At 38.8% G+C, this 21,879-nt stretch overlaps 1 protein-coding gene and 2 long non-coding RNA genes across 3 annotated transcripts; 2 read left to right on the forward strand and 1 right to left on the reverse strand.

The window, feature by feature from the left end:
- Positions 1-519: 519 nt before the first annotated feature.
- On the forward strand, positions 520-2,780 carry LOC143488839 (uncharacterized). Its single transcript, XM_076987780.1, has 6 exons — positions 520-772; positions 862-990; positions 1,097-1,290; positions 1,437-1,584; positions 1,674-1,878; positions 2,141-2,780. The coding sequence occupies exons 1-6, from the start codon at positions 557-559 to the stop codon at positions 2,443-2,445; spliced, it is 1,197 nt and encodes a 398-aa protein (XP_076843895.1). The 5' UTR covers positions 520-556; the 3' UTR covers positions 2,446-2,780.
- A 35-nt stretch (positions 2,781-2,815) lies between these two features.
- LOC143488840 (uncharacterized) lies at positions 2,816-3,931 on the reverse strand. The gene is made up of 3 exons (XR_013124549.1): positions 3,709-3,931; positions 3,405-3,607; positions 2,816-3,318 (listed from the first exon to the last, which is right to left on the reverse strand). It is a non-coding gene; the product is annotated as an uncharacterized LOC143488840 (long non-coding RNA).
- An 8,505-nt stretch (positions 3,932-12,436) lies between these two features.
- LOC143488835 (uncharacterized) lies at positions 12,437-13,610 on the forward strand. Its single transcript, XR_013124548.1, has 3 exons — positions 12,437-12,517; positions 12,652-12,706; positions 13,300-13,610. It is a non-coding gene; the product is annotated as an uncharacterized LOC143488835 (long non-coding RNA).
- The last annotated feature ends 8,269 nt before the right edge of the window (positions 13,611-21,879 follow it).

The raw sequence follows: 21,879 nt of genomic DNA on the forward strand, positions 1-21,879 counted from the left end.
GGTCGATGCGGTGGCTGTACAGTCCCCTATAGGGCGGAGTTGTATTTTATTTATCCTAATTTGAAATCCCTCATTGAAGTATCATTAAAAATGATAAAAACATGGAAACTCGGGCAGGAATGTTAAGAGGACAGAACAAATTATGAAAAAAAAAATTGACACACTGGGAAATTTGTGTGTTTCCACCTGTTAACATGAAAGTACAAATAAAAATAAACATCCTGATGATGACAATAATAATAAAAATAATTATAACAATAATAATAATACTTGTTGATATGTGTAACAATATAATAATAAGCTCTTGTATGTCTCGAATAAATTCCTTACTTTTTTTGTAATTGTATGTCTATAAAGGTCTAGTCTGTAGCTGTATATTTTTCTTTGAATAAGAAAAAAAAAAAACAATAAAAAGTACTTGTCACTTAATGTCACTATATGCAGGTCAGGGGGTATGACGCTAAAAACTACACCCATCTCCACAAAAAGTGACGCCACTGTGCAAAGGAGTTTGTACAGTTTTGCCGCCCAAAATAAACATTACAAGCTCCCAAAAATGACTTTGCAGCTTCACGCTGGTTTTATTTTAGACATGGCAAAACAGGGCATGTCCTCCATTGATATCAGTGATGTGCTTAGTTCTCAGTTTGGGGTCCAGAGAGGGATTTCGGCCAGGAGTGTCAGAATGTTTTGCGTGGAACATGGATTTTTCCGTACAAGTCGACTATCAGATTCTCATTTGGAACTGGAGATGGCCAGAGCGATTAATGAGGTTTGTGATGTATGAAACAGTAACATAGACAATATGGCTTATATTAGCAGAATCCATAACTAAATTGACTGCTTATATATGTTTTCTAGACAGGGCCATCTTTCGGACGTAAGATGATGACAGGCTATCTGTTTACAAAGGGAATTCATGTTGCAGAGCGACGTGTTGGGGAAGTACTGAGGACAACGCATCCACCTTATCACGAAGCCAGGCGTCAAGTAAAGATAAAGCATATTGCCAGTTACCAGTGCTTGTTTATGCTTTGCTTACAATGTCTTTCTGTTTAAAACAGACACAGTGAATGGTCTCACTTTGCTTTTCAAGGGGGCACGTAACCTCAATCCCGTTCCATACCATGCGGAATATGTGGGCCACAAGCTTCACATGGATCAGAACGAGAAACTCGTAATGTTTGGGGTTACTCACGTTGTGGCAGTTGATGGTTTCAGCCGCAAGGTTGTTTCTCATTCCACTATGCCCATAAAAAACAACCTCATAATTTACGAGGAAGTGTACAGGTATAATTTCAGTTAAAACTTGTGTTTATATATATATATATATATATATATATATATATATATATATATATATATATATATATATTAAAAAACAAAAAAAAAAGTTTCTTAAACATGCTGTATTTTGATGATTCCCATTTATCCAGACCTGCCGTCCTTGCTTATGGCATGTGGGATCAGATCAGAGTCGATCATGGCAAGGAGTTTTACTTGTCATTATTCATCCAGGAGATGCTGTCATCATTCAGGCATAACACAATACGGATGCCCTACCTACAAACCGCATCAACTAGGGTATGAATTTGACCTTAATGTTTATGTCTATATAATTTTTTCAACCCCTGGTGGATTGTATCACCTTAATATTTTTATTCCAAACTCAGAACCACATTGTGGAACGCATTTGGCCAGAGATTAACGGACGCATCAACTACCCACTTAAAACTGCTCTTGTCCAGTTGGTGGATCAGGAAGCAATAGACATGGAGGACAGTGTAGAGCAATACTGTGTATCCAACCTCACCTGCAGATTGTCCCACATTGGTGTTAGCAGAGTTGTAGACACCTGGAATGCACACAGGATTCCAGGTATAAAACAACACTCCAGATCCAGTCTACACACTTATATTCAATATTCATTAATTTCTTTCTTCTTTTTAAATAATTTGATATTACCAGCTACCATTTATATTAGCATTTCATGATGATCAGTAGAAAGTAATTAAATAACTTTTAAATAAACAATTTTTCTGCTTAAGTCACCATTTTAAAGATACAGGCTATTTGGCATAGACAATATGAGTGAAGTAAAACCCTACTAATCAAAACATTTTGTTCATTCTTGCAACAGGGAAGGGTGTTCCAAACCACTTTGCTGCAAGTGGGTGTCCTAAACAAATAGCAGAGGAGCTACTTCCACATGCATCACAAGCAGCAGACCTGTACAGAGAGCAACTGGGATCCTTCCTTACAAGAAATTCCATATTTGGGATGGACCCTTTTTCAACAACAGAGGACAGGGCAAGCGTAGAGAGACAATTTGCAGAGACTTATCCAAACATTTCTTATTTATTAGAAAAAACTGTTAACAATGACTTCACCCATTTCAAAGATGCATTACTACATCTGATCAATTTAACAAAAAGATTTGCATGAAATATAACATTAAATCAGATGCCAGCTTTAAACAAATCTTGCTACACTGGCTTAAATTAACTGCTCATGTACAAGTAAATTTAGGAAAGAAACAAAACTAAATAAGAGCATGTGGGGCTATGCTGGGAAATGCAGACAACAAAAATCATATCACTCTGGATAGTTTATGGACAGCAGTGAAGAATTGGTGAGAAGCAATTGCTTTAAATAATTTGTTAAAACTTTAGGAATGTGTGATATAGTGTTCAAGACTACAGGAGCTACATAATGCTGATAAAACACTACAAACTGGTAGTATGTGTCCTATTTTGGCTCCATTTTCACTTTGTCAGTTTTCATTACCGGAAAAAAAAAACTCAAACATTTGAGCAGTTATTTTTGACCATGTAGAATATATCAACACGTGATAGCTCCTCTTGTCTTGAAGACAATCTCACACCATTTTATCACAATTTCCTAAGGCTTTTAATATGAGGAACTACAGCTTAGTGTGTGGCACTGCACTGTCCTGTTGGAATATCAATCATCTGTTTTTTATTTTTGTATTTTCCTTTAACTGAACACTATTGTGTATTTTCTCCATTAACTGAACACTAGAGAAAAAACATGTAAACACTGAATGTGGGGAATACTTTTTAGACTACTAGTATACTCCAAAATATTGTGAATTTTGTAAACATTAGTCATCTCCAAAGGCATCTCTGAGGGCAAGTAATACATCACATAGTCCTAGAACCACATGGACATGGCTGGCGAAGTTTTCAGCTCTACACCTCAGACACTGTGTGGATGTCCGTAGCCACTCTTCAATGCACAATTTGCAGCCAATCAGGCTCTGGCAGCAAACAGCAAACATAGGAACAACCATGGGACCTGCAAGATTAAAGACATGTATAAAGAACTTTACCTATTTTTTTTTGTGTAAATGCTGCTTTCAAAGTTATGAAATACCCACTTACCCTTACACACAGCACAACTTAGGGCATCCTTTATTGTTTTTGACTGGGCAGATGTCAGGATAACCATGTTGCTGTTGGTCAGGGCCAGTTCAGATAACTCTCGGATTGTAGCTGTAACAGTGTCTAAGCCTTGAGATGCCAGCAACAATTCCTCAATCTTCTCAGTGACATCACCTAAGGCTGAGGTCTCCTCATCTTTTCGACTGACCATGTAAAAACATACACAGTTCTACAGTTTGTACAATTATACAGTATCTCTTATTTGAAAGAACATAATCCATATATGGAATAAAATGTTTTTTACCCCATTCTTTTTCTTTTTGTTCCTTGAAGGCTCTGAAAGTCTCGTTCGGTCACTGCTAGGATCTTTCTTGCATTCTGCTTCCAGTACTGAGACCCTTAAAAAGACCATGCTTTCAGTAAGCAACATAAATAAATGAAAACAGGCCAAAGTCAGAATTGAGAGATTTTTTTTCTGATATGCAATTGGCCATTTCATTTTTTTTTTTTGGCTGATCTGTGTTGAACCTTTATATGGTAACAACCTGAGGGATAGTAGTGCACTCTTATGCTGTATATGCATGTTGCTTATATGCTTGTACTACAATATTGCAGCATAATTATACTAGAGATGCATGAATACCGATACTGGTATCGGGTATTTGCCCGATACCATGTCCATTTACTCGTAATCGCAAACGAGGCTCCGATACCAAAATCCGATACCTTGTTTCCAGTGGATGTAAACCACGTTATGCTAATGAGCAGACAACTCAACAAGTCCGTATTTCACGTCCTGTCCCTAGTTTTTTAAGTGAGGAAATGTCCTGGTTTTTAAATTACCTTCATTGGACCATTAAAATTTAAATGTACAGGCACCAGGGCACTGCGCACTGCGCTGCGTGTGACGTAATCCCTGAGCTAGGTTTGACGCGTCGCGACCGGCGCAAGGGTCCGCGCGCTGAAAATGATGTAATCGCGCGGTGGCTCCGCGGTGGTCTGTTAAATTTATCTTTTAAATAACTTCAAAGTAAAGGGTCCATAACTGAAAAAACTCACTGCTACTAATAAAAGTAAGTGTAAAACATAAAAGAAATCATGCAGTGCAATAAAAACCAGTTCAAACTCTGTGAGTGTACACACTAGTAATATATGATTAAGTTGAACCAAAGTTTGCCATAAATTGATTCAGTTGGCGTCAAGTTGTAGCTACACGTATTGGCTGACAGTCTCCTCAGTTAGTGCCTTTGTGGAACACATTGAAGTTACACAGACCTAATAATTAGAAACAAACAAAAATACATATTATTTATAATAAATAATATTTATATATTATATTTATTTATAATAAATTATTTTAGTTATCATTGTCATTGACCCTCAGCACGAGGAGTTCATTGCTTACAGAACACGGCATCAACCAACACTGCACCAAACGCTAGACGGGAGAAAATGTAAAAATACTGAAAAATTAGTTTTGTGTTGACATGGTGATTAGTGATTTTGTAGGTAAAAATGTTCATGTTCAAATAAATTATAGGCCATGCACTGTTTTATGTTGGTTTTGTATTGATTTCATTGCACTATTTTACATGAATAACTATTACATAATGCTCCTGACTGCTTAATTCTATGTAAGTATTGGTATCGGTATCGGTATCGGCAAGTACAAAAATACACATACTTGTACTCGTACTCGGTTGGAAAAAAATGGTATTTATGCATCCCTTATACACAACTCATAGTGCCTGTTGCCGGTTAGTGTTGTAAAGTGTATTTCATTCCTATTATTTAAACAGGCATTTTTCACTGATAAATTTACAATGCCAATTTAGAGCAAACAGTCTTTTACATTGACATTTCTATTGATTACATTGAAAGTTTGGCTAATAAAGGGTTGAAAATGTGTTGAAATGTGTTGAAAAGGGTGGCTGGAGTTAGCAGATGGGGTAGCCGAAGACTCCATACTCTCCCCATGTACTTCATAGTGACCCCTTGCGCTGAGATCCAAAGAGTTAAAAAAGCCAGAGGACGCAGGAAATATTGCCACATTCATGTCATTTGTTACGTACAATGACTGAGATGAGACCTGCAAAAACATAGGATGAAGTTTAGTGTTATTGTATTTCCTTCTGAACCAGCTTGTTAACTACACTGTAAAACTTATTTAACCTTGCTGTAAAGAAGTATAGGGGTTTATGTTGTACTAATAAATGCTTATTTAGTATAGTTTACAGTTGAGTTTAACAAAATACGTATAAAGTACCCGATCCTTCAGGCAATTATTGGTAGTCAGGGCCAGGGGATTCACATTTTTGTTTTTTTTATAAAGTTTGGTCGCTTCTCTGAGCCTTCTCCTTTATACTGTCTCTCTCCAATAGACCTGTTTAATAATGTCAAACTACTAGAATGAACCACAATCATATACATCTCCTCCTTTTTATCATACAAATCACTATCACACCACTGATGCTCCAACAACGATTAAGTGGGGGTTAAGAGTGCATCACTCAACCTCAAGTTGGGCAATAATTTATTTTTATTTAAACAATATTTTTTGATATAGGTATATATAATAACTCACTTTCATTTTTGTTCATTCATTCATTTATAATTTTTTGTTGGTCAGGTTTTGTTCAAAATATTTAAAGTTAAAGGGAAGGGGGGGGGGATTCAAAATCATTGCTCTTTCATTAACGAGAAATTAAGACACTAAAGAATGTATTATTTGCATTAATTGTGTTTGTGTACTTTAACAAATATAAACAAACGGTATGCATTCCTTCAGTTTTGCACCAGCATTTACATTTCATCCAAATTCCCTTCTTCAATTTAACTAATGTCTTCTGATACTGCCTTCGGTTATAAATGGATAGAAAAACATATATAGCTAAATCTTGTCTGTTAAGTGTTTGACTTACTTAAATATTAATTAGTTTCGAATGCTCATCCATGAGCATGATGACGTTAATATTAAATAAATGCGCCTCCATGCCGCTAACGCTAGTTAACTTGCTAAAAACTTGCTAACCAGCTTAATTACGTCAAAATCACCTGAAATATTCGCCCTATCTTCTCAGAACTCATGTCCGATTCTCTAAGAGACACTCTTCTGTTGCCTTTGTACACAATATAGTGTGTTTCTCCATCATGCTCCATCGCGGTTTGTGCTGCTATGCCCTGCGCCCTGGTGTACTTAGCAGCTACCGCGTCGACCCGTGCACAGGTTTACTTCCTGTTGAAGCAACTTAGGATAAGTAAAATACGATTTGTTTTTTCCATTTCTGTTTATTTCTTATTTGATTTTCCGTTCGATTTCTAAAACTGTAAAACGAAGCTATTTCTCATGTTTTCTATGAACAATAAAAAACCAAAAAACGAGAAACGCCCCGTTTTCCCATTTTTCAATAATGGATTCTGAAACGAAAATCCAATGACCAAAGGTACACGGACCGAAACCGCTTTCAGCACTACTACTGGACATTATGAGTATACAGTGATGCATTATGAATTAGCCAACACTTCTGCTGTTTTTCAGTCATTTATGAATTAAACTTTTTTTAGCTGAACAAATATGTTATCGTTTACATAGATGATATTTTGATTTATTCTGACAGTCAAGGAACACCAGAGTCACATGCAGACAGTTCTCTCTTGTTTGCAAGAGAATAGGTTGTTCGTCAAGTTAGAAAAATGTGCTTTTCACCAAACCGAAGTTCAATTTCTAGGCCCACAGGGGGTGGCCATGTATTATACAAAGATGCGGGCAGTTGCCAACTGGCCACGGCCATGAACTGTTAAAGACCTCCAGCGATTCCTGGGTTTTGCGAATTTTTTTTTATTCGAAAGTACAGCGTGATTGCGACACCTCTCACTTCACTTCAAGTGTAAAGAGAAAGTACTGAAATGGAATGAATGCGCTCAACACGCATTCAGGGATTTAAAAGACAGATTTTTCACCACCTATCCTGAAACACTTTGATCCTGTCCTACCATTTCTATAGAGGTCGCATCAGATACCATCATCTTAACCGATCACAAAAACCTGGAGCAAGACGGTTGAACGCTACACTGTAAATCCTAACTTTGTGTTTAATAAGATATATTTAAGATAGATAGATAGATTTAATAAGATATAATGATTTTTTTTTAAATAATGATGTTTTTATTTGCCTGTTACTAACACTTGCATTAAACTAGTAATTTACTAGTAATTTAGGCTTGACAAAGCTTTCTTATTCATCTCTAACACTGTGTTAAATCAGATGTAACAGCATATTTTGGGCAGCATATTGTAATGATCTAGATTCGATTGTAACCGGAGACGGACACACATGCAAAGAGTCAGGGGTTTTATTCGTACACTCAACATTAATGGGGTTAGTATCCAGAGATATGCATCCAACAGACAAACTTGGAGACTCACAACTGACAGACAATCTGGAAGCACGACGACGAGATCGGCGGGGCATCTTGTTTGCACAGCGGTTACAAGAATCACAAACGTACAATAATAAAGAAACCCATTCTGAACAAGGCAGACTAAAGATTAACGAACAATACACGCAATAACTTAAAGAAAGGATATAAGGAAAACACACTAATGGGTTAAGAATCAAATAACCAAACACAGGGAACCAACCGGGGCGGTACACTCAACCTGACACATTCACGACGAGTAAAACTAAAACGCAAAAAGACAATCAATACAATAAATGCAGTCTCGCAACATACAACTACTGCGCAGAGAATCAACCAAACAAACTAACCCGCTGTATGTCTCAACACACCTAATAACTCAAACTGAACTACTCACAACTAAAGGACAAAACATCACAGACAAAAACACAAGAAACAACCAAGACAACGATCTGCTAAGGACGAGGGGCTGGAATTTCTAGAAACCTTGTATCACACCAAACACAACCAACGACCAGCAAAGACGGTATCCAAACTAAGGATTTAAATAGAAGATCTAAATGAGGAAAACGAGACACAGGTGATGCACTTACAATAGGGGGCGGATCTAGACGGAGAAAGGAAAACCCACTAAAACAGAAGAACGAAAATCATTGACGGGGGGCAGGACGATGTGTTACACATATATATGAAGGGTTTTGGGACAAAATAAAATATATAAATAAACTGATATATTAAAATAATTTTAATAATGTGTGCGTTTATGTAATTATTTATTTAAATGACAACAATATCAGGGACTTGAAACGCAGCTTAAAATACAACGTAAAACAAGATTCATGGTTACGTCAAGTTTCAAAATACAGAGAACTTGTTGATTGGTGGGTTAGTGGGTGACAGGTGATTGGTTCAGAAGCGACACGTGCATTGAATAATTCTCAGTTGGCTAGAGTGTCGCTTCAGGTTTTGGATTACTGTGATATTTGCACTGATTAGGTGAGTAAATGCAGGGTTGGCAACTTTTGAAGATCGTTTGGAGTAAGATTTGAACCTGGAGGAGGTGTCGAGTGTAAACTGTTGACGGGTGGGGGGGTTGCGAACCGGGGGGGGGCTTGGCGAACGTATAATGGACACAAATTAAGTGTTATATCGCGATAGATCGATCGCCGGTGGGTGGCGCCAGAGCGAACTAGTAACTCATTGAATCATAGATGTGGATCAGAGGTAAATAAATTAGATTTTTTTTTCGGCGTGAGAAATCGGAAGTGTGGCGTGAGAGCGTGTGAAGACGGTCAAATGCGTGTGACTCATGCTCAATGCGTGAGAGTTGGCAACCCTGCTAATATATTTTATATATTATACACAAACCGTTGCATTGTTTTATACTGTGTTGCTGAAACCCGGTGCTAGATTTATTTGTTTGCTAGTTGTGGATAACGTTAGCTTTAGACTGTTTAACTACTGTTATGTGTCCAGTCAATACAATGGTGTTAAGGTAATTAAGTCTTAGAAATGTTGATAAAATCTTGTAACCAGGCAGGGCCGGCGCTAGGGGGGGGGGGGGGGGGGGGGGCAGAGGGGGGCATTGCCCCCCCAAATTGTGTCTTTGCCCCCCCAAGCACAATGCAAGCAACGGCTTTTTTTTATTATCTCTGAACCAATCACAAAAATGCATTTTGCTTTACAGCGTGAAGATATTTCCTTGCTTATTCCTGATTGGCTTTTTGAGTCATATAAAAATCGGCAGACCGCCCCAAACGGTTCAGTTCGGCAGTATATGTTCTGTTAGTGTGAGTGAAAGACAGGTATACTGGTAAACACTCTTCTGAGTTTAAACTGACTTCCACATGGTAATATTTGCTTAACTGTGGTTTTTCGTTGCTTTAATGTTACTCACCTCTTACATAGGTGTTGCCTAAATTATTTTATTAGCCGTTAGCGGTTAGGCTAACTTGGTTCTCTTAAACCTGCGCGAACGGCGGAAGCGTTTAAATACTTGCCGCGCAGTGTTGTCCGAAACGATATGTGGTAATAAAAACAGGGGAATGAACATTTACCTGACGAATTTTAATGTTGCTTTTTCAGATTTGAAAAGTGCTGGAATTTAGGCTAAAGTACTTGAAAATGTTGAAATTGTAACTACTTCGTTTCACAACAAATATCTGTCTGAATGAACAGTTCTCTTGTCTTAGGTTAACAAATACGAGCCTCTTGTAATTCCAGGACGAAACATGAGAGAACGTGAAGACGTTAAGATTGGGCGTTTTGAAAGTGTGATTAAAAAAGCGAATTATTTTGAGTATATGTATAAATATTTAACTTAATTAAGTTTAACGTGCTGAGAAATATTGAACTGGACCTTTAAAGTGAGGTACAAGTGCTTTAATTCCACCTTGTATAGGTGTATGAACCCGGCAAACATGACTGTTCATTGCGCTGAGGCGCGGCGCGCGCGAAGTTACAAAATTCGAGAGGTGCACGACACCGCGCGAGGCTGCTCTTTCCCCCGTGCAAGCCGTCGCGGCTCATGGTTTAAACCACATATGTCAAAGTCAAAGCCCGCGAGCCAGATCCGGCCCGCGAATTGATTATCTATGGCCCCCTGGATGATGTTGAATTACTATTAGAACCGGCCCGCAGGCTACAGCCGCCCGATGGTGTTTTGTACGCACAAACACTACATTCCCCACAATGCAACGGTAGCCCGCGAAGTCACTGCAGCGCGAAGCGTCGCGAGGGTCCGCGTGGCGAAAATGACGTAATCGCAGTGGCTCCGCCAGCGCAATGAACAAAGTCATGTCTGCAGGGTTCATACACCTTTATAAGGTGGAATTCAAGCACTTGTACGTCACTTTAAAGGTCCATTTCAATATTTTCCAGCACGTTAAACTTAAATATGTTAAATATTTATACATATACTCGAAATGATTCGAAATAATTCGCTTTTTATTCACATTATTTAATGGTTGTTTATTTTCCCCAATCTTAACGTCTTCACGTTCTCTCATGTTTCGTCCTGGAATTACAAGAGGCTCGTATTTGTTAACGTAATACAAGAGAACTGTTCAGTCAGACAGATATTTGTTGTGAAACGAAGTAGTTACAATTTAAAACATTTTCAAGTACTTTAGCCTAAATTGCAGCACTTTTCAAACCTGCAACACAAAGCAACATTAAAATTCGGAGTCGCGCACTATGGTCACTCGCGAAAGTATAAACCTAAATCAGCAGTCAGAGCAGACATCAACGTTCAGCTATCCTCCTTCTCAAAAATGACTAAACGTAAGGTGGACACTGAGAACGGGTTTCAAGCCAGGTGGGAGGCAGAGTACATGTTCACGGAGGTAAAAGGTAAACCTGTGTGTCTTCATGTGATTTTTCTTTGAAGGAAGTTTGCTTTTATCTGTTTGCCTGTTGAAAAATGTTTTCACTTGAAATTACTGACAGATCCATAAGAAAATAGTGCTTTATTCATTTAAACATTAAATAATATACACTGTGTTAGGTCTTGGTTCAATAGGCTATGTGCAATCATTTCAATATGTTTTAATAAACATTGAACCAGTCCGGCCCTCGGCTTGTAGCAAATTTGTTTTTTTTGGCCCTCTGTGTTTTTGACTTTGACATCCCTGGTTTAAACGATTCCTCGCCATCACAGCCAGTATTGTTATACTGTGCATAAATACCGCATTGTACCAGTACGTTTCATAACATCAATAAAAACTTCAATACTTTACCAGATTTTTTACCATTAAAGTGCAGTAGATTTCTTATTTTATGTACTTTCATATTTTTTCTTTTTCAAAATAGAAATGTGACTAATACTCCCTTTTATAACAGAATTTGTATTCTTTTGTTTTCTTTATATTTTAATTTCCCAGTAATATAAATATTCTCACTCATTCCTATTTCCATGTTTGAATATTCATAGTCTGTGTATAGGTACATTTGTCAGCCTTTCAAGAAATAGAGTTGTTCTATTAGAAATGGCAGTATTGAAATGAAATACAATTAGATAATCTTTGTTCTCCATTTACATAATCAACATGTATTTTTTAATCATTGTGTTTTAAGTTTTAAGTTCGAAAATGTGCATTTTTATTTCTTTACCTAATACATCACTTTAAGCCAGTATCAATAGTCATCATTCATGCACAAATCAAGCCTTGAATATATTTCTGGCTTCATAAACATGACTATCAACATGCCCCCTCATTATGTTTTACTGCCCCCCCAAGCAAAGCAGTCCAGAACCGGGGCTGTAACCAGGTTAGCAGCCCCGTCCTCACACGCACTCAAACTCACGTGCACACAAATTAATAGACAATACTCTTACAACATGGTGGGATTATAATACGAAAACAGCAGTGTCCTAATTTACTGCAGTGTCCCAAAATGGCGTATGAAGAGGTTGATAATATTTTTAATATTTTTGTTAATATAGTTGACACGTATCTGATTTACAACATTTTCATTTAAAGGCTAGAAGAGAACATGTATAGGAGCATAAGATTAATATACATTAATACCCCCCTCCTTTAGGTGTTTGTTGAGAATCACTACTAAGAACCTTGAGGGAGAATTCTTTGAGGCATTGGACCAGTACACCCCACGTTTCTTTGAAATCTTCAAGTCAAAAAAAGGGACTGTTGGACAGAAACGGACTAAATTAATGCAGCCCATCAACTCTCTAAGTAATGTGATCTTGCAGCATCTGAGTAATACTTAAAACCATGTGCATTGATGGTAACGCCATAAAGGTGCTACAGACCAACCCATTACAATTCTTGTCTGATTTGTGTATGATCTTTTCTGTTTCTGTCATTAGTCATCAAACGTGACAACACTTCACTTGGTTGTCCTCGAAGGCATTTCAATTAAATGTAAGTGTTTGAACACCATACTCTCCAGTACTCGTATTTGAGTAAAATATATACAAATAATATATAATTAGAGATATATATATATCATATTTGATTTTTTTTTAACGGCAACTGGTAAGAAACAGCAAAACAGTTTTTTTAGAGCTCAGATAATGAAAAGAAAACATTACTTTTTATAAGCAATTTATAAATAATCATTTACACAACAAAATTATTCAGTATTTGGTGGAATACCCCTCACTTCTAATCACAGCTTCAATTCTTCTTTGCATGCTTTTAATCACTCTTTCACAGTGATATTTGTGTCACAAGCATCTCAGTATAAATAATCATTATTACGATTTGTTTTCTTGGATGCATCCCCAACACATTTATTAGCATGCGTTTGTGTTTTTTTTCCTTGTCCTATTGATGCTCCTGCCTTATTTGAAACTTTTACTGACATTTGGGTTTTTCAAGTTTACAAAACTATTTCTATATTGATATAAACTTGTCAGTTATGATCCATTATTTTATTTCAGATGGAATGTCAATCTGAAGTTTTGAAGCCCCCTTTTCATTTTATTTCTTTATTAATTTATATTTCTGTGCAGGGTATGGTGAGAGATGAGGACTTGACAGCCGTTACAGTGGGTGTGATGACCATTTTGAGAATGGTCCAAGCTTGATACCCCTCCAACCCATGTCCACTGCAATCATCATTGAGGGCAATGTGGTCATGGACAATATTAAGGACCTGCCTCAAGCAGTTTGCCTGTGCTTTGGGCTTACATATGCTTTGCATTTAGATTATCCCAAATGCATGGCAAATACACTTACGTTTATTCAAAGAGTATTGCTTGGGTTGGGGCACAAAGCCCTATCTCCAAAACTGTTAACACTGAAAAACAGTCTACTGTGTTAGTTTTCGGGCATTGAAAAGAAGTTCACTTTGTGTTATTGTTTGTGTTCTTTCTTTTCTATAATATTTGTGTTCTATACTATCCTTTTTTCTATTCTTTATGAGATTTTACTTTAACTGAAATGGCACTTTAGTGAAAAGTTCTTAATGAAAATAAAAAAATGTTTATTTGCAAGTGATGTTTTTGTATGTTGTAATTTAAGTATTTCACACTCAGAATAAACAGGTTTGTGTAATTACTGACTACTTATATAAATCAAGTTTATCAAAGTATTGCCCACTCAGAATACACAAGTTATTGTAATTACTGACTACTTATATAAATCAAGTTTTTCAAAGTATTGCCCACTCAGAAAAATCTGGTTAGTTTAAATTAACATACTAAGTTTAAATTAACTATTTTTTTTTGAGGCAACAAGTTTGCATATTTTTTTTTAAGTAAAGCCAACTTATTACTTTTTACAGTGTAGGCAAGCGAGGTGGGCATTATTTTTTACACGCTTCAGTTTCACTATTACCTGACATCCTGGTACTAAGAATTCAAAGGCGGGTGCCCTCTCACGGATTCACAAGGCGAACAATGCTCCTGAGGTCTTGAAGCCCATTCTCATAGCATCCCTTGTTGTATCCCCTATCTGATGGGACTTGGACATGCAGATCACTTAAGCTCAAACTACGGATCCACCTCCGGCAGGCTGCCTTTGAGGTAGCCTCACCTTGTGTACAGAGCTCATTCAGTAGGTCCATACATCCCCCAGTTCAGGTCACCCTGGTATAACGCTCTCTAGCCGTGCTCAGGCGGAAGTACAGCTAGTCAGAGATGTCCCAGTATGTCACCAGCTTTGTGGAGGAATGTGATGTATATGCTTGGAGCAAAACTCCCCGACAACTGCCAGCTGGATTGTTGACTTGCCACGCTCACAAGGCAACACATGTATTCTGGTAGTCATGGATCGTTTCTCCAAAGGATGCAGGCTCATACCCCTACCTAAACTTAAACTGATATTCAATTATGTTTTCAAACTTTTTGGAATTCCTGATGACAAAGTGTCTGATAGGGGCCCACAAATTATCTCTCGTGTTTGGCAATAATTTTGTAAAATTCTTAATGTGTCTGTCAGTCTAACTTCAGGTTACCACACCCAGAGCAATGGACAAGTAGAACATCTAAATCAGGAGTTGGGTAAGTTCTTGCGTTCTTATTGTAATGACATACAGGAGGACTGGAGTCATTTTCTTCCATGGGCAGAGTATGCACAGAATTCTCTTTTATACTCCTCGACTGACATGACCCCATTCCAGTGTGTTCTAGGATTTCAGCCCCCGTTTTTCCCTGGTTGAGAGAAATTTTGGGAATATTGACATATCCAGATTAGAAGATGTATACAACTGAGTATCATCTGCGTAGCATTGCAAGTTAATACTATTCCTACCAATGTGCCCAATGGTAGCATATACAATGAGAATAATATGGGGCCCAATACAAATCCTTGTGGGACACCATATTTTACCTTTGTATGTTTTGAACATTTGTTATTTGCAAGTAGAAATTGGTAGTGATCTGTCAGGTAGGATCTGAACCAGGAGAGTGCTTGACCTCTTATGCCAATGAGCCAGCCTATTCGGTTGAATGTTGTGATCAATGGTGTCAAAAGCAGTACTAAGGTCTAACAGTATAAGAAAAGAAACGTGCCCTTTATCAGAGAATATGAAGAGATCATTAACTACTTTAGTCCTAGAGGTCGGTCCCATCATCGCCGCCCTGGGGTGTCGGAGCCGCCCAATTTGAGGGTGATGGTGGCTGGTCCTGCACTCCCCTGTCTCGCCCCCAAATATCCACTCTGTGCTTGTCGTGCTGTCGCCCTTGGCTTCCTCACTGGGGGCTTGGACTCTGACACTTGTAAAGCTCCTTTGTGACAAAAACTGTTGTAAAAAGCGCTATATAAATAAATTTTGATTGATTGATTGGTTGTACCAAGGCACCATTCATCTCTCACTTAATCTCTTAGCTCGCGCAACCTTGTCTTAAGCAGAAATAAATCTCGATGTGCTCTGTAATACGCTCTAGCCCTTCTGGAGCGACCTCACTTTGAGGGAGTACTGCTTTACTGAATATGTCAAAAGTATGACTAGAATTTTGCATTGGACCCAACACATTATCAATGAGTGATACCCATTGAATCAAGGATTGCTTGAAATTTTATGTTAAAAGAGCTGATAACACTATGAGACAGGAAGGCCAAAAACTCAAGAGTATGAACCAGGGGGCAGTAAATAGTAATTAACAAACAACTGTGTCGCTTTGTTGGTTGATAAATTTGCTTCAGTGAGGATGAGATTTTCAAAAGAATTAAACTTGAAGCCAAACTATTGAGAGACGCCTATACCAGTCATATAGTGTGGCAACACCTCCTCCTCGACCATTTGGATGGGGGTTATGAACATACCTATAGCCAGAGGGAGAAGCTTCGTTTAGGGCTATATAGTCGTCTGGCCCAGTCCATGTAACGACGGTGGGTAGGGACAAACACACCGCGTTAGAGAGAGCAAGGGAGAGGTGGATCAAGTGCCACAATACGAAAGAACATAAAGAATAATCTTAACCTCAGCACCTAAGGAGACGCGGAAATCTCAACGCGCAAAAAGAAACAAAGGAAACTAAAGATGACGGGGGAAGTAGCTGGCTGTAAGCAATAAACGCTGCCCAAACAAAAAACCCTTCCCAAACAGCAACGGAATAGGAAAGGAAACAGGTTGAGGAAAACTTGAGGGAGGTCAGGGAGCGACGCAGGAGATAGATACTCGAAAAAGGACAGGGAAAATAGAAAGGAGAGATAGGTGACGGGACACCTATAGACGTAAACGTAGCAATAGAGAAAGCAGAGAGAGGCTGAGACCGCAAAGGCATAACCAAAACGAATCAGCAATGATCCGTCTCCACAAGCTTCCTTAAGAAGCCATGGCAACAGGTGAGACGGATCATTGCTGATTGCGTTCCTGAAGTCTAGGACTGACTCGGGTGCCCCTAGTGGAGGTAGATGGTGTGGCATCCGAGCCAGCCCTGACAGTCCAGGTTTCCGATAAGCAAAGTATGTATAGATTATGGTCAGTAATCATTTAATTTAGATTACAGGGATCTTATATTTAGCAGTCCCAATTTCATATTTTAATGATTCTCAGTGGCAGCTGAGCGAAACACATGCCCACCCGGTTTAAAGTTTTCAAACTTGTTATTAAAATGTATTAAGGTGTATTTAATATAAATAAATACAGCATAATAGAAATTATTTATTGATTTATTGTGCATTTAATTTATGTTCCTTATTTATGTTCCTTATTATGTTTACTTTGAGAAAGGGAAGCTGAGGTACATCTTTGGACACTATGTCCCAGGTAAGATTAGGTTAAGGATTAGGATTAGGGTTAATCCTACACACTAACCCTAACCCTATTACCGAGATAACCTTAGGGTTAGGGTTAGGGTTAATGCTATACTCTAACTGTCACAGTATGCAGGGCCCCCCCTGCTGGTCGCCCCCGTCCACAGCAGCAGTTGTCCTGTTGTTGCATTGTGTTTGTCCCTCAGGTGGGTGGGGCTTATTAGCAAGCTCCCACCTGACGGTCATTTGTCCATCTATATATGTCTTGTCTTTGTACCAGTTGACTTTTGGTTATTACTTCCTTAATTTGGATTGTGTCACAGGTTTTTGGTTTGTGCACCTTATTCATTAAATCCTCCATTTTCCCTGAGACTTGACGTGATCACTTCCTTTTTATTTCACACTCACTATGGCCCAGGTAACATTAGGTTTAGGATTTGGGTTTATCCTACACACTAACCTTAATCCTAACCCTATGGCCCAGATAACATTACCTCCTTCATTAAAATAACATAGAAATGTCATAACTTGCTTGATACACACACTTGTCCTCTTTGATATACACATTTATCCTCTTTAGCTCCATCTTTTCTAGTTTAAAGAGGGACATGAGATATTAAATGATCACAATAAATATAAGAAAAAATTGTAATAAATTATAAGTAAAAATGTCCAGTTAAACTATTGTAATACTATTATGTTGTATATAAAGCTTATGAAAATGAATTAATATTAATAATTATTAAGCCAATAAATTAATAAGCCAATAAATTAAAAGCCATACACATAAACATTTATATTTACTTAATCATTTTGTGTACGTAAATGAAATGCAATTACTGTAAGTTTCTTCTTGTGGAAAGTGGTTTTCTGTGCAAGTGAAAGGTGTCCAGCTAGAGCAGGAGGAGTAGACACAGTCCACAGCTAATTAATTCATCATTAGCCTTTCTTTGGTAAACACAAAGGCACAATTGGTCTGCTCCTTTAACCTTGAAGTTCAAGAGCGGCCGACTGTGATAATCTTTTCCACTGTCATTATTATCATCACAGGGCTTGAACACTGGTGCACACACACACAAAACAGAGTGAGAAGAGGGAGTGAGGGTTTATGAGAAAGTGGAAAAGGAGAGAGAAAGTGAGAGAGCGAGAGTTAGAGAGAGATTTGAAGTCTTTGTAACAGCTCTTTTGTCACCATAGAATCAGATCTGCATTACCCCTGCACATCAGATAGCAAGCGTTTAGAAACAGGAGGGGGGTATTGACTTTTCTCCCCACCCCTCTCACCAGAACCCCCCAAATCACTGGCGAGGCATTTAGTGCCTGCAGGAATGTCAAATCTCCAACCCGCATTTTGATGTCTGGGCTCCGGTTAGGTTGGCTCTGGCATGCTCACCATTCTCTTGTTTGTGCTTTAGCGTACATTAAGTGTCCTTGACTCAATGTTAGACTGAGCCTTTGTGGTCACCACTGGGCACAGCTCATCTAGAAGACCATGGTCACGCCTACCAACAGGAAGGGTATTTTCACTAAAATGTTTTTTACCTCTTATGTGCCTGAAAATGAAAAATGTTTCTACTGAAAATTCAATTGCTTCTGATACATGCACATGTGTTTGTAATGGCACATATCTGGTGGAACTGACACTGCTCAGAAAAAAAAAAACACAAGCAAGATACAACATGTATGTATATACCTCTGCTGTTGAATAAAGTTTTCATATTAAGTTCTTTATATTTTACACATCCCTCTCAGCCGCTAAAACTCAGGGTTTATACTATCAATATATTGCTTGGGTTATGTACCTGCCCTATTAGTAACTGCACAACCATGGATGATGTCAGGGTTGTGAAGATGCCCCAGGATTGGCTGTAGCTCACGATGACCCAAAAGACAAATTAAAGAGGTGCACCTCAGCCCTCCCCAGTCCTACAGCCAGCACCCTACTGTCTAGCGCCCAAACCCCCAACCAGGCCTGCACACCTATTTCATGTTGCCTAATGCCACCCCCCCTGTTTGAAGTTTTCTAGCAAGGTTCAAAAGAGCCAGGTGCTGAATCATAATATTAAAGTGGAGTGGGGGAGGGGTGGCTCCATAAAAGCAGGAAGATCTGAACAGACTAAGGCAACAAACATGGCTTTCAACTGCCTTTGTGTCAGAGCCTCTGCAGATGTCACCAGTTGTTATCCCCTGCAGAGACTTCAAGCACGGAGCAGCGCCCCCGGCTCTGTCCGCTCGCACGTTTCAAGTGTCAATCATGCAGGAAGAGCTATAGGACGCAGCCTGCTTCCTGGTCACTGTCCTGTTAAAAGTGCCAACATTTTGCATTGATTTGATTCACTAAGTACACAAAGAGCTAGTTTTGTGAGTGTCTGCATGTGTGTGAGTGTATTGAGGGGGTAGAGACCCTTTGGCAAGGTGACATGTCTCAACATCAGCTTTGCACTCCTGGTTCCTTGATTTGACTGTCTAGAGTAGATCTGAGTGGCAAAAAATATACAAAGGAGGAAGAAAGCTGTTGTATCATAGCGAACACATAAATATGAAGGGAGAGTCATGTATTTTGACATACACCACCATTGTCTGGCACAACAAAAACTTGCTTTTAACCTCGTTTAGCCTTAAATGCCCCCTGGGAAGGAACATTGTTCAGAGTTTTTAAACATGTTTAGCACTGAAGTGTTCTAGAAAAATTAAACAGAAACTTTTGAGGCTTTGGTCATTGCCTGGTCAGGTTTCAGCGAACAAATATATGTGAATGGTCTCACTTAATCCAGGCTAATAGAGTTATTCACTGCTGGTAAAAGCAGAGCTGGAGTAGATTTGAGAGAGGTGTGGAAAAAGCATCACAATGTGCATTCTAACCCTAACCTTATACATCTAACCCTAACTCTAGACATCTAACCCTAACCTTATACATCTAACCCTAACTCTAGACATCTAACCCTAACCTTATACATCTAACCCTAACTCTAGACATCTAACCCTAACCTTATGCATCTAACCCTAACCCTAGACATCTAATCCTAACTCTAGACATCTAATCCTACCCTAGACATCTAACCCTAACCTTATACATCTAACCCTAACTCTAGACATCTAATCCTACCCTAGACATCTAACCCTAACCCTAGACATCTAACCCTAGCTTTAGACATCTAATCCTACCCTAGATATTTTTCTAAAACCACTTTATAATTTGCTGTTTGTGGTGCGTAGGAGGAGTGGTGCATAGTGATCATTGTCCAACTTGCTGTGTTCTACCTTTCTTACTCCAAGGCCCCAAATTCCCTATAACTGGTATGTCTTTAAATAGTTCCCAGTGTTTTTCTCTTTAAAATCAGCAGAATGCATTTAGATTGTAGTTTTTTTTTTGTTCTTTAACAGAAAGCACCATCTGTTTCTGCAACATTTCCACCCACAGGCAGAAGAAGTGGAAAATACACCCCTAGCTCTTTCCTTCCCCTTTAACCTCTCGTTCTTACTGTGGGCCTAGCAGATACAGCGTCTCCATGCAGAAGATGACATCACCAAGGATCATCCTGAATATACAGCCGTCCTAGTCATCCTGTAGTGAGATCTTTCAGCAGCCACACGTTTGGGAAGAACTGATTGGAAACTTTATTGAGGGAAACTGAGGGAAACTTTATTTTCCACGTAACTCAAACAATAGCACTGTTTTCTCCCCCTCCCCTGGCGCGCGCAGGCGCCGCTCCCCCAGTGTCACTTAAAGGGCTAAAACTCCCTGAGTGGCCAAGTGCCTGTCTGTTAGGGAATACGCTGTGAGGAGTAGTAGTCGCTACAACACAACATAAATACACACATACACATATATACACAACATATACACACACACATTCAAAACAGGCAAGATTAAAAATAATGTTATTTGGCACATTTGGTAATATCCTGTTCACCCTGCAGTATTTAGCATTTAAACCAATTCTGCATTTATTGTACAAGCCCAATCATTTGGGAGTTGATTATTCACTTTTTGTAAGGTCATGTTTGTCCTTGAAAGTCCAAATGGAAGATCTTGAACCCATCTGAACTCTGCCACACTGACACACATGAGAAAATAGTCCCCAGGTTGAAGGCATGATGAAAAGTTGCCATGTCACCTTCCACAAACAAATTTGATTCATCCAAGGAGTGGTGCAAAGGATCTTGGGCTGCTGTGGGTTGAGCCGTTTAATAAAATAGCAGGAAGCATATATCTGTCAGTCTCCATTTAAAAGTTCACCTGTAAGGAAACGCTCTGGCCAACAGTGTTGATGCAATCACAGCGTTCACTGACATCCTCCCCAACGCTGCTCTTTGTGAAGCCACATGTAACGCCAAGTTTCCTGCTTCACAGTCAGACTGTTTCGACCAAACCTTTCCTTTTTGTTTTGCCTTAATTGGTAACCATATTGGCTTAACTGAGAAAAAAGCAGAAAAACAGCAAAGAGAGTATGGATGAGGCGGAGAAGGAGCAGGAGGGAGAGGGGGATGTTCACGTCTGTCATTGTCCAACACAGTGTTCCCTTTTTCAGGGTCACATGAGGGATGTCTTCAGAAAAATCACATGCTGGCTTTTGTTCAGGGCCGAGAATGGTGAAGGTTGTGGCATAACGGTTCCATTCTTCACCCGAAGCCACGTATCAAGTGCCCATGTAAGAACCCTAAACAGTGAGCAGACATCACAAATGCCCTTCCTTTGTTTGTAAGGAGAAAGGGGACATTTCTTGGGAATTAACAAAGAAAAGTATGTTGTTGTTATTTATTTGTTTGTTTTCTGAAGCTCCACTTTGCTCTGTTAATCACACTGCCATCTTTTGTCATTAGCACATAGCGTGCTGTGTTAAATTCGCAGGAACAGAAAAGGAAGAACAGGGGTGTTAGGTGATCGGGGC

Source organism: Brachyhypopomus gauderio, unplaced genomic scaffold, assembly GCF_052324685.1.
Source record: "Brachyhypopomus gauderio isolate BG-103 unplaced genomic scaffold, BGAUD_0.2 sc56, whole genome shotgun sequence".
In the NCBI taxonomy this organism is placed as follows: domain Eukaryota; kingdom Metazoa; phylum Chordata; class Actinopteri; order Gymnotiformes; family Hypopomidae; genus Brachyhypopomus; species Brachyhypopomus gauderio.

Coding starts and splice junctions, on each gene's coding strand:
- LOC143488839 (XM_076987780.1), top strand. CDS start 557: ATGACTTTGCAGCTTCACGCTGGTTTTATTTTAGACATGGCAAAACAG. Junction 773..861: donor TGGCCAGAGCGATTAATGAG/GTTTGTGATGTA, acceptor TATGTTTTCTAG/ACAGGGCCATCTTTCGGACG. Junction 1,585..1,673: donor TACAAACCGCATCAACTAGG/GTATGAATTTGA, acceptor TTCCAAACTCAG/AACCACATTGTGGAACGCAT.